At 35.5% G+C, this 16,789-nt stretch overlaps 1 protein-coding gene across 3 annotated transcripts in view; it reads right to left on the reverse strand.

Annotated features, from left to right (window-relative positions):
* dpy (fibrillin-like protein dumpy) overlaps positions 1-16,789 on the reverse strand; it is a 532,146-nt gene that overhangs the window by 7,982 nt on the left and 507,375 nt on the right. For all 3 annotated transcript variants that reach the window (XM_072531422.1, XM_072531423.1, XM_072531421.1), the window contains 5 exons: positions 9,690-10,019; positions 3,776-5,122; positions 3,043-3,438; positions 1,998-2,981; positions 21-1,797 (listed from right to left, as the gene is read on the reverse strand). In XM_072531422.1, the coding sequence (XP_072387523.1) occupies positions 21-1,797; positions 1,998-2,981; positions 3,043-3,438; positions 3,776-5,122; positions 9,690-10,019 (4,834 nt within the window). The remainder of the gene's footprint in view (positions 1-20; positions 1,798-1,997; positions 2,982-3,042; positions 3,439-3,775; positions 5,123-9,689; positions 10,020-16,789) is intronic.

Genomic DNA, 16,789 nt, shown 5'->3' on the forward strand with positions numbered 1-16,789 from the left:
AAACTATTTAGTAAACCTACCTGTTGACACATGTATGTTGTGGTGAACATTCGGAATCAGCTCTACAGCCGACTTTGTGACATTCCAGCTCTGGATTTCCGTCATATCCTTGTTCACAAGTACAAACTGGTTTGTGATCTTTGATTCTGCATTCGGCGTTAGGTCCACAGTTGCATGGGTTTCTGCATATGCCGTTAAAGCAAGCCTTATCTGATGGACACTCGCTGTCGCTTGCACAAGCACCTACAACCTTGATGGCTGTGACTGGATTGCAAGTACCGCTTCCGCTGCTAATATATCCTGGTGGACAAACGCAGATCATTGTACGAACAGGCACGGTTCCAATTACTTGACATTCAGCTGGTCTCCGGCATGGTTCAAGAACTGCGCATGGATCTTGGCATTTGTTGTTAAGGCAGGCTAGTCTGGAAGGACATTCCGAGTCTTCTCTACATTCTGGTTGAGGTTGAGGTTTACAGTCAAAGTATGGATTGCCAGTGAGTCCAGGAGGACATCTGCAAACGGCTAGATGATTGTGAATACTACATTCTGCTCTTGGGGAACAAGGATTATCGTAGATGCAAGGGTTGATACATTGAGCATTGATACATTGTCTATCGCCAGGACAATCACTATTTGATAGACATCCAATGACAATACAACGTTCAAGTGGATTGCCTCTGTATCCCGAAGCACATCTACATTCAGCTCTATTTTGGTGGGCGTAGCATTCTGCGTTGATTCCACAATCATCTTTGACAAGACATGGGTTGATACAGTTTCCATTAATACAAGCCTTTCCTGAGCCACATTCTGAATCGACTCTGCAGCCAACTGCATGGCAGACAAGATTTGGATTTCCTTCATAGCCTTCACGACAAGAGCAAACAGCTCTGTGGTTTTGGATTCTACAGTCTGCATTGGTGCCGCATTCACACGGACTACTACATAATCTGTTAATGCAAGCTTCATTATCTGAGCAGTCATTGTCGCTGGTACATCCTGGTGGTATTGGTACTATAACTGGATGGCATTCCCCATTTTCATTTGGTACCCAACCTTCAGGACAAGTACAAATCATTGTTCTTACTGGAACAGTGTCCGAAACGCTGCAGTGAGCTGTTGGATGGCATGGTGATAGTTCTTCGCAAGGATTTACACATTGACGTCTAATACATGCCAATTTACTAGGACAATCATTGTCAAATTCGCATTCTGGCTGTTCTTTAACTTGTCTAGGTATACAATAGGATAGTGGATTACCTTCTGGTAGATTCGGCGGACAATAACATCCTGCTAAATGGTTTGTAACGTAGCAAATAGCATTCTGAGCGCATGGTGGTTCAGCTACTGCAGAGCAGGGATCTACACACCGTTGTTGAATACATGCTCTATTATTTGGACAGTTATTGTCAACGCGGCACTCGATTCTTTCGCATCTGGTCACAGGATTACCTTCGAAACCTGGCAAACATTTGCATGTAGCTCTATGGTTGTTTCCATAACATTCGGCATTCTTAGCACATGGATTTCCTAATATACAAGGACTAATACATTGGCCGTTGTAACACTGCTGGTCGTTGGAACATTCATTATCTGATTGACAGCCTAACTTGAAGCAACCTAGTTGTGGATTGCCTGAGTAACCTGATCTACAGAGACATGTTGGATAATGGTCGCCCACTCTACACTCTGCATTAGGACCGCAGTTACATGGACTTGCGCATATGCGGTTGATGCAAGACTCGCTCTTGGGACAGTCTGAGTTAGATGTACAGCCAACCGTGGGACCAAGTGCTAAAACAAAAAAATATTTTTTGATAAAAACTCTTAATATGAAAACAAATTTACTAATAAGTTATTATTAAAAGGTCTATCGCATTCACAGGGACTAGTACATAATGAAACCAAAAAAGTTTACCAAATGAAAAAAGAAAAAACTCTTGGCTAAAGCAGATGGGTGAAAAATTTTATATTAAAAACACAAAACAACTTACGTGCAATACAATTGATCTTGGGATTTCCTTCGTAGCCTTCAGGACATCTGCATTCAGCTTGATGATTCCTAGCGGAGCAGAAAGCGCTGCTAGCACATGGATTGTCCTCTATACAAGGATTGACACATTCTTCATTTCTGCACGTTCGATCATAAGTACAGTCACTGTCTCTATAGCATTCAGGGCCCTTCGATGGAATTGGTTTTTTGGGCATACTGTTGCATTCATAGTGGGCATTTCCAATATATCCAGGAGGACAAGTGCATATTGCTTGGTGGTTTCTTGATGTACAAATAGCATTTATACCACATCTGTCAACCCTGCAAGCTTCGATACAAGTACCAGCGATACATCTGTCACTATCACTACATTCTGAGTCTACAATACATTGTGGTTTTGGTGAAATCAACCTTATACATTTTCCAGATGCATCAACTACGGTATCAGGTGGACATTGACACATAATAGTTCTTAAAGGTAATGTATCAAGTACCAGACATTCTTGATCAGCTGTACAAACATTTTCTGTACTGCATGGGTTCATGCATCGACTGTTTATACAAGCCAAGTGAGATAGACACTCTGAATCTGATTTACATTCAGGTTCTGGAGGCAAGAGTCCTATACATTTAACGAATGGGTTACCGGTAGTATTAGGTGGACATGTACATTTAGGTTGGTGTTGTTGTCCTATACATTTTGCATTGTCTGCGCATGTATCTTCATCACATACTGGTCTACATACTCTGTTTAATCTATCACAAGCTTCATGATCTGCACAATCTTCGTTGTAGTGACATATACCAGTGATACAGGAAACAAGGGGGTTGCCTTGAGTTCCTAAAGGACATTGGCATTGTGGGACATGTCGTTGTACTATGCATTCTGCTCCTCTTCCACATGATTGCGAAGCGCAAGGATTTTGACAATATTCGTTGATGCAAGCTTTATCATATGGACAGTCACTGTTTGAAGTACATTCAGCTACAAAATAATTATTGTTTAGTATTTTCTCATATAAAGTATTGTTTAATCTAGAGCTTACGTTTATAGCAGGATACTTGTGGATTTCCTAACCAGCCTTGTGGGCACGAACACGTTGGTCTGTGGAAGAGAGTCCTACATTCAGCTAGAGCACTGCATGGATTGGTCAGTTCGCAAGGGTTCTGACATCTCTGATTGATACAGGACTTGTCATTCGTGCATTCGGAGTCTGATTGACACTCAGGCTTGGTTTGAGGTTGTTCATAACATTTGGTGAGCGGATCTCCAAGAAGACCTGGTGGACATCTGCAGACTGCTTTGTGGTTGGTTGGTGTACATTCAGCGTTGAGTGCGCAAGGATTACCTAAAGCGCAAGGGTTCACACATTGACGATTGATGCAGGCATCGGTTGATGGACACTCTGCACTACTCTTGCATCCAGGTTCGGGTCTTGGTTCTAAAACATTTATGATTTAAGATGGCTGCTACAAAACTTGCATTGTTCGCTGAACCAAGAATAGCGCATAACGTATATTGTATGCCTACATTGGATTGGTTAAGCGTACACGTAAAAATATCTAACAAAACATAAAGAACGAAATATAGTGTTGCTGTTCGGTAAAAGGGGTAAAAGGTTTTACCAAATCCTAAAATATAAAGCTCAAATTAACATCAGTATACAATATACAGCATGATTTCTAATAGCTTTATTGAAGATGGATTCTTTACGTTTGAAATTCCTTCAATAAAGTCCTAAAATCATTCCATATATCTCAACAATTCAAAACACTTACCTCGTCTACATTCTGTATCAGCATTTCCGATATATCCAGGTAAGCACATACATGACATGGTTCTCAAAGGAAGGCTATCTACTACTATACATTCGGTATTCTTTCCACATGGATTGGTTTCGAAGCAAGGATTCTTGCAGACTCCACTGAAGCAAGCCAATTTTCTAGGACAGTCGGCATCAGCTCTACATTCTGGTTCTGGGTCAGAATGGACGGTACACTCTACCAATGGATTTCCGATATAACCCGGTGGGCAAGAGCACTGAGGTCTGTGGTTGGTCACTCTACAGGTAGCTCCGTTACCGCAGTTACAAGGATCAGAGCATCGTTCATTTCTGCAGGCTAAATTGTAAGAGCATTCTTCATCTCTAGTACATTCCGGTCTTTCGCATCGTACGAACGGATCTCCTCTGAAGTTGTTGGGACAGTAACATCTAGCTTTGTGGTTATAATCTACTTTGCAAAGAGCATTTAGACCACATGATGTAAACGAGCAAGGATCAACACATTCCTTGTTAACGCACGATTGGGTAGGTGGACATTCTGAGTCTGATCTACAACCTATTTCGTAGCAAGCATGTTGGGCGTTTCCAGTAAAGCCGTCTCTACAAGTGCAGATTGCTCTATGTAGTTGTACGCGGCACTCTGCGTTATTTCCACAAAGACTCGTAGTGCAAGGGCTCACGCATCTGCTGTTAAGGCAAGCCCTATCGTTGGTACAATCCGAATCTTGGGTACATTCAACTTTGGGTTTAGGTTGATCTTCTATCAGACACTGAACTTCCGGCGATCCGACATATCCAGTAGGACAAGAACATATTGCTCTGTGGTTAACAACTTGGCATAACGCGTTAAGCCCACAAGCTCCTCTGCAAGGATCTCCACATTTCTGAGAATAACACGCCTTATCTCTGGGGCAATCTTGATTTATAACACATTCCGGATATGAACAGGTTGCTACACCATTTATTACTCGACATTCTCCGTTGATATTGCATGGCGATGGATTGCATGGATCTTTCTTTATTTCTTTTGGAGCTTCCCTACACAAAGTGAAAGGATCACCTATGAGCGGAGGTGGACAACTGCACACAGGGCTGTGGTTAATGACGTTACAAACAGCTGCGAATCCACAAGTGCCAGGGCATGGGTCGATACATTTCTGGTTGAGGCAAGCTCTATTTCTGTCACAATCAGCGCTGATGGTACACTCTGGTTTACAACCGCCAGCAGTTGGCGTTCCGAAGAAACCTGGCAGACATTCACAAATTGCGTTTTGGCCTGATTCGCGACATACGGTATTGATGCCGCACGGTGATGGATTGCATGGGTTGCGTGGTGGTCGTTCTAAAAAGACAAATATCAAAATTAGAGCTATTCTTACTGATACTATATCGTAAGTATTTTAGTTTAAGATTTAAATATATATAGAAATCCTAAAAGGATTTAAAAGTAGCGGTCTAGAGGCAAATGTACACAACAAGATCAAGCTAGTAAATTGCTCATTTAGAAATCCTTGTACCGTTATGTAAATATATTTGCAATATACTTATATTAAAATTTGTTTATTATAGAGATTTGATCCCTAAAAATCCTTCGAACGAGCTGAATTTTGCCAAAAATCAATTTTGGGACCCCTAAAAAGATGTTTACCACTTTAACACCCGGCCTTCCCCCTAAAATCCCCCTCGTAGGAGGATAAAAATGCAAAAAAATCGATTTACCAAGAATCTGTATGCCAGAAAAGAGAAAGCTGCAACAGGGATATTTTCAATCGCCTACTTTTGAGTTCGAAGAAAAGTAGTTTCTTATCTGAAACATTGCAAATCTACCGATCCCAACCCAGCTGGATACTCTTCCGGAAGCGAAGGAGAAAATATGCCTTTAGATAATCGTGAAAGTGATACTAGTGATTCTGAATGATTATTCTTCTTCAGTATATTTGCATCCGCTGCTGGACAAAGGCATTCCCATAAGTGTTTAATTACTATGTTATTAACAGCAATCATAACATATTATACTCTACGATAGTAAGTTTTATCGGATTAGGAATAAGTAAAGTATTTTTTGTTAAAAAAAATTTTTTTAATAAAAACTATCTGTTCGGCTTAGTAACGTTTTTTAAAATACAATACAGTATAAAAATAATTTTGGCCGACTAAATCGTTCAAATACCCCTATGTGCGATGGTCGGTCTTCATCTAGCCGGTGTCGAGATACCGACTATATATATATATATATATATATATATATATATATATATATATATATATATATATATATATATGTAAAAGATATAATCTTTTAGCGAAAGCCGCTATCTCTTTATTAAATTTATATATATATATATATATATATATATATATATATATATATATATATATATATAAAGTAGTTAGGTATTATTGACTGACACGTTATGTAAAATAAAGTTTTATTTTGGGGTTGCAGTCATTAATAGGACAGGAAAGTGAAACTCTTTGTTCTTTATCTAGCTTTCGCAAAATTTATTTGCTTCTTCAGGATATGCTAAAATATGGTATTAGTAAATACAATGAAATTAAAATTAAATAGCATTGTATAAAACTAGTATAAAAACTTACAACATGAGGTTAATCCATTAAATTTTCAAATTTACAAAACATTAAAACTTAACTTATTAAAATTATCTAGTTGTGTAAGTACAATATTTGAAGAGAAAGCTGCAACAGGGATATTTTCAATCGCCTACTTTTGAGTTCGAAGAAAAGTAGTTTCTTATCTGAAACATTGCAAATCTACCGATCCCAACCCAGCTGGATACTCTTCCGGAAGCGAAGGAGAAAATATGCCTTTAGATAATCGTGAAAGTGATACTAGTGATTCTGAATGATTATTCTTCTTCAGTATATTTGCATCCGCTGCTGGACAAAGGCATTCCCATAAGTGTTTAATTACTATGTTATTAACAGCAATCATAACATATTATACTCTACGATAGTAAGTTTTATCGGATTAGGAATAAGTAAAGTATTTTTTGTTAAAAAAAATTTTTTTAATAAAAACTATCTGTTCGGCTTAGTAACGTTTTTTAAAATACAATACAGTATAAAAATAATTTTGGCCGACTAAATCGTTCAAATACCCCTATGTGCGATGGTCGGTCTTCATCTAGCCGGTGTCGAGATACCGACTATATATATATATATATATATATATATATATATATATATATGTAAAAGATATAATCTTTTAGCGAAAGCCGCTATCTCTTTATTAAATTTATATATATATATATATATATATATATATATATATATATATATATATATATATATAAAGTAGTTAGGTATTATTGACTGACACGTTATGTAAAATAAAGTTTTATTTTGGGGTTGCAGTCATTAATAGGACAGGAAAGTGAAACTCTTTGTTCTTTATCTAGCTTTCGCAAAATTTATTTGCTTCTTCAGGATATGCTAAAATATGGTATCAGTAAATACAATGAAATTAAAATTAAATAGCTTAGATAATGGTTTCTCTATACAAGATTCCTTTGAACTAAGTAATTTTATCAATAACTATCAACTACCAAATAATTATATAATAGTAAGCTTTGACGTTATATCTTTATTTACTAATTTACCACTACATATTATTAATGATAGTATAAACAGACATTGGGATGAAATCAAATTAAATTGCAAAATTAACAAAAAAACGTTCTTAAGCACTTTAGAATTCATTTTTGATTCTAATGTATTGATTTTTGATAATGCATTCTATAAACAAATTTTTGGCACACCTATGGGCTCAAGTATATCGTGTATATTATGTAATTATGTACTAGACGATTTAATAAGAGATTCTTTAAATAAATTGCCTTTTCATATCCCATTTATCAAACGATTTGTCGATGACTTAATACTTGCTTTACCTACAGACAAAATAAATGAAACTTTACAAACTTTTAATAATTATAGTGAACATTTACAATTTACATGTGAAAAACTTTTTATTAGAGAATTCATACCCAATTAAAATAATTAACAAATTTTTATTTAACAATCCTAATAATAGAATGATTGACATGAATCAAACAAGAGAACCAAATCAACAAATCGTGCAATCTCAATTTACTTTCACATCACTACCTTACATACCAACATTAACACCCAAACTAAATAAAGTCTTTGCTAACTATTCTGATATTAAAATTGCAACTAAAAATGTTAAAACATTAGCATCATTGTATACAAAAACTAAATCAGCTATTAGCATTATGGAAAGCTCAAATGTAGTTTATATAATACCATGCGAAAATTGTGATAAGTCATACATCGGACACACATCTAGAAATCTAATAGGCAGACTAACATCACATAAAAGTGACCTTAGAAATAATAAAAATACGTGTGCATTAATAGATCAAGCAATTAATAAAAATCATTCATTTAATTTCAATGAAACTAATATATTAAGACGTGAAAACCAATTAAATAAAAGAGAATTCTTAGAAATGGTATGCATAAATAAATATCAATGTGTTAATAAAAAAACTGATATTGATAAACTAAGCAATATCTATAATTACATTCTGTCTTACGAAAATTAATACTATAATTTTCTAATATTAGATTTTCTGACTATAAATACTATAATTTCAAAAAATTTAAATATTCATATTTGGCGCCACTTTGTACGTAACCATAATAACAATCAAGAGCTAGTTATCAACAACAAAAAATATAATAAACAGAAACGAGTGTCTTTCTGACATTAATCAAACATCAACATAATCAATGTCATAATGAATTTGTACAAAATTAAATAAAATTAAAATATTGTACTTACACAACTAGATAATTTTAATAAGTTAAGTTTTAATGTTTTGTAAATTTGAAAATTTAATGGATTAACCTCATGTTGTAAGTTTTTATACTAGTTTTATACAATGCTATTTAATTTTAATTTCATTGTATTTACTGATACCATATTTTAGCATATCCTGAAGAAGCAAATAAATTTTGGGAAAGCTAGATAAAGAACAAAGAGTTTCACTTTCCTGCCCTATTAATGACTGCAACCCCAAAATAAAACTTTATTTTATATATATATATATATATATATATATATATATATATATATATATATATATATATATATATATTAAACCTAGAGCTAAGATTAATACTATTATAAAATGTTCGCGCCAACTCTCGCACCAATCCCCACCCTAACCCCCACCTAGGTCACGTCACCATCGACGGTATAAATGAACCATCTCCTGCTCCCAGTCGTAGTAGTGAACTAGTGAGTGAACTTGAAGTGACTAGTGAATGTAGTAGTGTCTGGGGGCTCGGGAGACTGAGACGTCGGAAGCCCTGAAGAAGACATCAGAGGGGATGTCGAAAGCTCGGCCCAATGGATATCGATGCGATTCAACCCGGAAGACTGGTGAGTTTAATATTAATTTTTATAATAATATTAATCTTAGCTCTAGGTTTAATTGTACTAACCGCGGAAATCTTTCCGAATAATGTATATATGTATATGTAGGATGTAGTATAGAAAAAACTTGGACGAGACAAACGAAGTTCTTAAAGAAGATAAGTAAAACATGCCAGAATAAGAAACGAAATAATCAAAGAGAACTTATAAGTACAAAGAATCAAAAAAAAGTTATTAAAAGAAAGCAATTATTGGTAAAAGAGCTTATGAGGCAAAAAAAATTAAAACAAAGAGAGGGCACAGAAAACAAAGAGATTGGGAAGAAAAGTGGAAAATCGATAGAAAAAAGGCAAAACATTTATGAAAGCACTGGAAAAATGAGAGGAATGATAAAAAGAATAGCTATGGCTGATGGCCGCCTTTTATAGTACATAAGAGCAGCTAAACAAAAAACAGAAAACTGGTAAATAATTGTGAATCTTACCTGGAACTCGTGTGCACTGTCTAAATGCGTCCCCAGTGTACTCATCGGGACAAGAACAAATTGGAACATGATTGACGGTGTCGCATTCAGCAGCAATACCGCAGGTTCCTGGACACGGATCTCTGCATTTGTTCCCGATACATGCCCTGTTCATCGGACACTCTGAATTTGAGATACATTCTGGTCTACAGCCCTCGTAAGGATTTCCGTGGTACTCCGGCAGGCATTCGCATACTCCATAGCCGGCTGAAAGACGGCATTGAGCGTTCGGTCCACATGGCGTTGGTACGCATGGGTTGTCAGGTTGAGGTGATGGTGTTGGTTCTGGTGCTGGAAACATATTGTCGAATTAGACTACTGCTACAATTTTTAACCGAAGAAAGTATTGGTTATAGTTATACACTAATCGCAAAATAAATGTTATTATATATCGTAGCTATATCGTTTGTTACTATATTTAAAATCTTACGGCATAAGTTAGTATTAAGCAAGCTGTTTTTATTCATGAAATAAATTATGAAAAAGTATTTAGCATCCAGACATTCAAATAGGGGATTGTAATATAGAGAGACTATAATACTTTATATTACTTTAGTATATATTACATATATAGGGAGACTATAGTACTCTATAGTAAATTTTAGCAGCTCAACAAAACTCTTTAAAATGCTTACAAGTTATTTACCAATAATGTAGCATGTTATTTCCACTCTGTGCATAATAAAAATTGAAAATAGTTCATATCTTTTTGCGTTTTAAAAATATTAGACTAAATAAATTAATAACGAAAAGAGAATATAAGCGACTAGAATATGCAGAAGAAAAAAAAATAGAGGCTTTAAAAAACAAGTACAAGAAATCCTAGAACATAAAATGACCATCTACAGAACTTTGATTAGACCCGTAGTTACTTATGGTTGAGAAACCTGGGTAATGACGGAAAAAGAGGAAGCCCAACTCAGGACATTCGAGAGAAAGATACTGAGAAAAGTATATGGCCCGGTGCAAGAGGAAGACGGCACATGGAGAATCAGGAGAAACGACGAGGTTAAGATTTGTGAAAAGTCAACGGCTGTCATGGCTGGGACATGTTCAGCGACAAGAAGACACGAAAACGACAAAGAAGATGTTACAGTGGAAGCCGGTAGGAAGGCGGAAAGCAGGAAGGCCCAGGAGGAGATGGTTGGATAACGTGGAAGACGTTTGGAGACCTTGTGAAGAATGTTCCGCATACCATGGACATATAGGGTGAGAAACTAGGAAGACTTAAGAAGGGCAAACACTGAGAGAGAATTACTCAACTTAATCAAGGTACGAAAAATTGGATATATGGGCCATATTCTGGGGGAAAAACATACGCAATCCCTTAACTAATTTTCCAAGAAAAGATTGAGGGCAAGAGTAGAGTAGGTTACAAACAAATGTCATGTCTACGAAATATAGAAGAACTGTCTGGCCTTAAGATAATTCGCCAACGCACTATAAGTGCACGGCATTATAAGAAGAAGATCATAAATAAAAAATACAGTATCAATGAGGAGCAACAATGCTTTCGACATAATATATCATCTATAGATGCTGATCATATGCTCAGCATTGACCTTTCCATTTTCCTTTGAGCTATTTGCAGCGTTTTAGAAGTTGTAGCTGTCAATGTCAAAGTTTCGGCACCATAGGTCATCACATGCAACACAAATTGGCCAAATCTTTTACGTTTTAAAGTAAGTGGTATATCATTTTTAAAGACGTCTTTGAGTTTTCCATGGGCTGACCATGCTAGTTTTATTCTTCTTTGTAGTTCGCATGTTTGGATTCGTCTTGTGATCTTTATTTCGTGTCCAAGGTAAATGTAGTTTTCTACCAGTTCTACTTCCCAGCTACGTTTTTTATAAGCATATTCTAGTACTGCTGTAAACAGTTTAGGCGATAAGGTATCACCCTGTCAGACTCCTCTGCCGATTGGGATATGATCCGTGTTTTTATGTAGTTTCACCGACATAGTTGTGTTCTTGTATGTATTGTTAATTAACCTTGTATGTCGGTAGTCAATGCGGCATGCTTGTAGTGTTTCCCGGATTTTGTCAAATTCTACCTTGTCAAAGGCTTTGTCAAAGGATGGAAATCTACAAAAGCCCGAACGAGTGGTCGATTGTATTCGATAGTCTTTTCTATTACCGTTTTAATGCTCTATAGGTGATCATTTGTTCCAAATCCGGTACGAAATCCCGCTTGCTCTGGTAGAAATCAAGTTTTTTCTCAAGACGATTAGTTATTATTCTTGTAAGGAGTTTGTATAGGTGACTAAGAAGACTTATAGGTCTGTAGTTTTCTAATTCATGGGGATCTCCCTTTTTGTAAAATAGAATTACCTCCGCATTGTGCCATTTGTCGCCTATATTGCTCTCCAAAAGGCACACGTTGAAAAGGTTTTTTATTTTCTTAGTAGGCAAGTGCCTCCGATTTTGGTTGCATCAGTAACTACACAATCTTCGCATGAAGATTTGTTATTCTTAGCTTTTCTTAGGGCTAGTTTGATTTCGTCTATTGTGATTTCCGGTAGTAGTTCTGATCCTTGGTTGACAATGCCCTTTTTCTATGCATCTATAGGGCAAACGGCATAGATGCTATATATATGTCAGACAAATTATTAAGAAAGCATTTTAGTATAACAAACCTGCCTTTACGTAATTGGTAGATCTTAATAAAGTCTTCTACTCTTCAACTTAACAATGGACAAAACCATAGAAGAAATTAAATACAGGACTGGGATACAAACTAGACAGAAAACAAATAAAGATCCTTTGTTTTGGGGATGACACAATTCTCATCTCAGATAACAAAGGAACAGCGAATGGTACGAATATTAAAATCTTCATCTAAATCCGCGTACACATTTGACGAACGCATATGGCCGAAGCCTTGCTTGCGACCAAACGCCTTCGGTAAATGAATACGCCTCAACAAACGATAGCAAACGCATGCGTTTGCCTTCGCTAGAGTTTGCTCATTGGGCGGTACATCAAAAGAAATTTGAAGAACGAATTCGTTTGGCTATGTTTAGTGTGTACGCTTCCGAGTAAAAGTGTCAAACGTCGTCGCGATTTTGTTTTGATTTTCTAATTTGCAATATTGGAGTGGATTAATTCTTCTTCCTCTTCTTCTTCTTCGGCTTTTCCCATTATGAGTTCGCCGTTTTCGACCTCCACAGAACTCTATTCTCCCAGTCACCTTCTCTGAGGTCTCTATCATAGCATTTCCGACGTATGTTTTCCATCTTGTAGCAGGTCTTCCTCTCCGTCTTCTTCCCGGCGGGTCCCAGTTTAATATTCTTTTCGGCCACCTATGCTCTGGCATTCTTTGTACATGCCCGTACCACTGCAGGGCTCTGTTTTCCAACTTTTTTGTAATTGAGCATTTTACTTTCATTCTGTTCCATATTTCCTCCGTTCTTATTCTATCCGCTCTTGTGATTTGTAGACATCTTCTCATAAAGTCCAGTTCAACTGTTCTTATTTTATTTCGTATTGTTGTTGTCATTGGCCATACTTCCGCTCCATACAGGGTAATATTCATCACTATGCTTTGACAGATCCTCTTTTTGTTTTCTTTGGTTAGAGTGTTGTTCCATATCACTCCATGAAGTGCTCTTGTGGCTTGTTTTCCCCGTGCTATTTTCATTTCTATATCTTTCATACAAGTACCATCTCGGTTAATCATTGACCCTAAATACTTAAAAGACTTACAACTCTTAATAGTCTCTTCTTCTAAACTTAAGTTCAAAATCTGCAACCTCGGGTCCAATACATAAGTATTTGGTCTTGCACATATTTATCTTGAGTCCCCAAAGTTCATATTCTTCCTTTAATTTCCTTATCATATATTCCATATCCTCCCTGTCTTGTGCAAAAATGACTTGATCATCTGCGAAAAGTAGTGAATGTAATATATTCTCTTGTACTGGTATGCCCATTGTTCCGCATTTTCTATACCATCTTTTCAAAGCCTGATCTATATATATGTTAAAAAGTGTAGGTGAGAGACCACATCCCTGTTTGAGGCCTTTTGTTGCGGTGATTGTTTTTGTTATTTCATTACCTAACTTTATTTGCACTTGTGGACTAATTCTTCTTGTTTAAAACTTATTGGTTTATATCGAGAGCGGTAAGTTTTATAGAATCCAGTGCATAAAACTTGTATATGAGTCATCAGCAGCTAAATAGAGTTAACATTAACCTTTCTGTTGGCGGTATCGCTTCTCTAAACTTTGTATCTTCTTTCGCGTTTTTTGGACCAATTTTATTTAATAACCATTCAAAATCAGTAGACTTCATTATACAAAAATTTTAAAAAGTACGTATTCCATTTCAGCTTTTAGATCATTAAATAAGTCTATCCCTCTATACCGGCTTCTGCTTTTGAACAATGATGTTGTTTACCAGCGCCGTTTTCGTCGTTTTTTGGGGAGGTCTTTTACTGCTTCGGCCTCCGCCTCACTAATAATAATATACAACTCACTTGCAATAATTATATCCTCATCCTATGTCATTTTTAACAATTTACATCAAATAAATAACTGCCGCGTCACGAATCACCACAAATACCCGCGACACTGATCGAATGACTGCAAACGAATTCGTTCGCTGTAATGTGGATGAAAGACCAAATTTTCCATCGAACGTCGAAAACATCAAATGACTTCGGTCGAAGGGCTTCTAGTCTAGGCGGGATCTGTTTTGGGTTGGGCATTTTCCATAGGAAGCTAGTTTTTTGCTGGAATCCCTTCAGGATGTGCCCAATATCGATAATCGCGATATGCGCCAGTCGCAAATCCTGTGCTAAATTTTTTATTTAACAAAATCTGAAAACAATTGAAAATTTCTAATTTTTTTGCTCCTGTTTTCGTTAATAATTCGGAAAATATTGATCCTAGAGAAAAAATTATAAGAAGTCAAAAGTTTCTTTATTCAATTTTACACAATATTTCGTTAGCTAGAAATTGAAAATTTAATGTTTATTGTTGAAAAAATAGCAATAATTGGAAAAAAAGTACAAACAAATGAAGATAATCCTTTAAATGTTTTCGACTTTCTAAACTTGACTTACAATCTCCATATTCCGCCTAGAAAAACCTTTCAATATGTTTAAAACGTGTGCTAAATTTTGTTAAGATCGGTCGGATAAGTTTTGCATAATAATTTTGCAACCCAGCCTACTGGAAAAAAATCGCAAAATTTCAAATTTATTGTAGGCCCTAAATAAGGCCCTCAGATAGTTGCAAATTTTTTTACTCACAAAGGAAGGCTCAAACTTCCAAACGCTTTTTGTAAAATTCAAATCGGTTCACTAGGAGATCCTAGAAAATTTTTTAAAGTTTAAACATTTTTATATATATTAGGCTTATAAACAAATTCAATAACTTTACGAGCTTTAAACATATCAGTTTCAAAATTTATACACTTAAAGAACATTAAAAGACGCTTTAAAAAAAAAAAGATACATTCGGCTTACTGGTTGCCGAGATATTGAAGGTCAAAGTTGACATACATTTGCCGTGTAACCATAAGTGATAGAGGGCTCGTTTTTAAACAAATATCCTCGTCTTGTCAAGTACTTTTTATATGAAAAGTTTTACGTAATGCGCTTCATGGTAACATCCATAAAAAAGACAAATAAAAAACCGTTTTCGCGTAAAATGTCGCTCGGAATGCATGACAGGTGGTGGTGGGGAACATTCACTCAAAATGTGAATCGTTGAGTTAAAAATCATAGCGGGCGCTAAAAATTGCATTATTTAGGCTTCTTGTTAACCAATTTTGCTCTTTTTTTCTGAATCGATGTTTCGAACGACAAGAATTTCAAATATCATATTTTCAAATACCATTTTTAATTGTAAATTGGGAAATTTGTAATAAACAATTGTATGTTAAACAAGTAATTGCATTTTTTCTTCATGCATTTTTTTTGAGCTTGCAATTTATACATTGAAGTAAATTGTTACTTTTAGTAAACAAATATGTATTTATAAATTGTTAATAAATAATTTAAATTATTAAAACAAAGGCGAACGAAAAAAATTTTTTTTTCATAAATAAACTTTATTTTGACTCAATCTTCAATCATTTTTTTAAAGTCTTTCTTTTTTTGGAAGGACAAGGATCTTCAGGTCTTATTTCTTCCTCAAAACCTTCATTTTCCATTTCAATATCTGCATCCTCGATCTGTAAATTTAATGTTTCCTCTCCTTCATCTGTAGCTTTATCTTGTGCCTCTAGAACATCTAAGGAATCCATCGACTCTATATCCATATCTCGTTCAACTTCTTCCAATATTTACTGTGTTCAATATTTTTACATGTCTGACCATTGCAGTTAAGACAATAGTCAGAACATTTGAGACCATGTTTGATATAACTGCATGTTTTTGTACAAAGTTTTTTACATTTGCAACTAATATTTCTGAAAAATGAGTCAGGTAGTAATACCTGCTCAGTTTGTATTAGCTCAAGACCATTTTGAATTAGTTCCCACCCCCACTCAGTAGCATTCAGGTTATTTCCAAGCTACTGCTGTACTTGGAAATATACACGAAGCGAGTATTGCTCAGCTGCAGATTGTGTTGGTGGCAGCATGGACAATTGAACATTTTTATTTTTGCAAACTTTTTTAAAGCACAAGTAGCGAATTTTATTCAATGTAAAATCGCACTTCGAGTGTCCCATATACAATACCGATACAATTTTAATTGCGTCTTTTAATGTTCTTTAAGTGTATAAATTTTGAAATTGATATGTTTAAAGCTCGTAAAGTTATTCAATTTGTTTATAAGCCTAAAAATGTTTAAATCTTTAAAAATTTTTCTAGGCTCTCCTGGTAAACCGATTTAAATTTTACAAAAAGCGTTTGAAAGTTTGAGCCTTCCTTTATATGTAAAAAAATTTGCAACTCTTTGAGTGCCTTATTTAGGGCCTACTATAAATTTGAAAATTTGCTATTTTTTTTTCAGTAGGCTGGATTGCAAAACTATTATGCAAAACCTATCCAACCGATCTTAATAAAATTTAGCACGCGGAATATGGAGCTTGTAAGTCAAGTTTAGAAAGT

Source organism: Diabrotica undecimpunctata, chromosome 5 (assembly GCF_040954645.1).
Source record: "Diabrotica undecimpunctata isolate CICGRU chromosome 5, icDiaUnde3, whole genome shotgun sequence".
Lineage (NCBI taxonomy): Eukaryota > Metazoa > Arthropoda > Insecta > Coleoptera > Chrysomelidae > Diabrotica > Diabrotica undecimpunctata.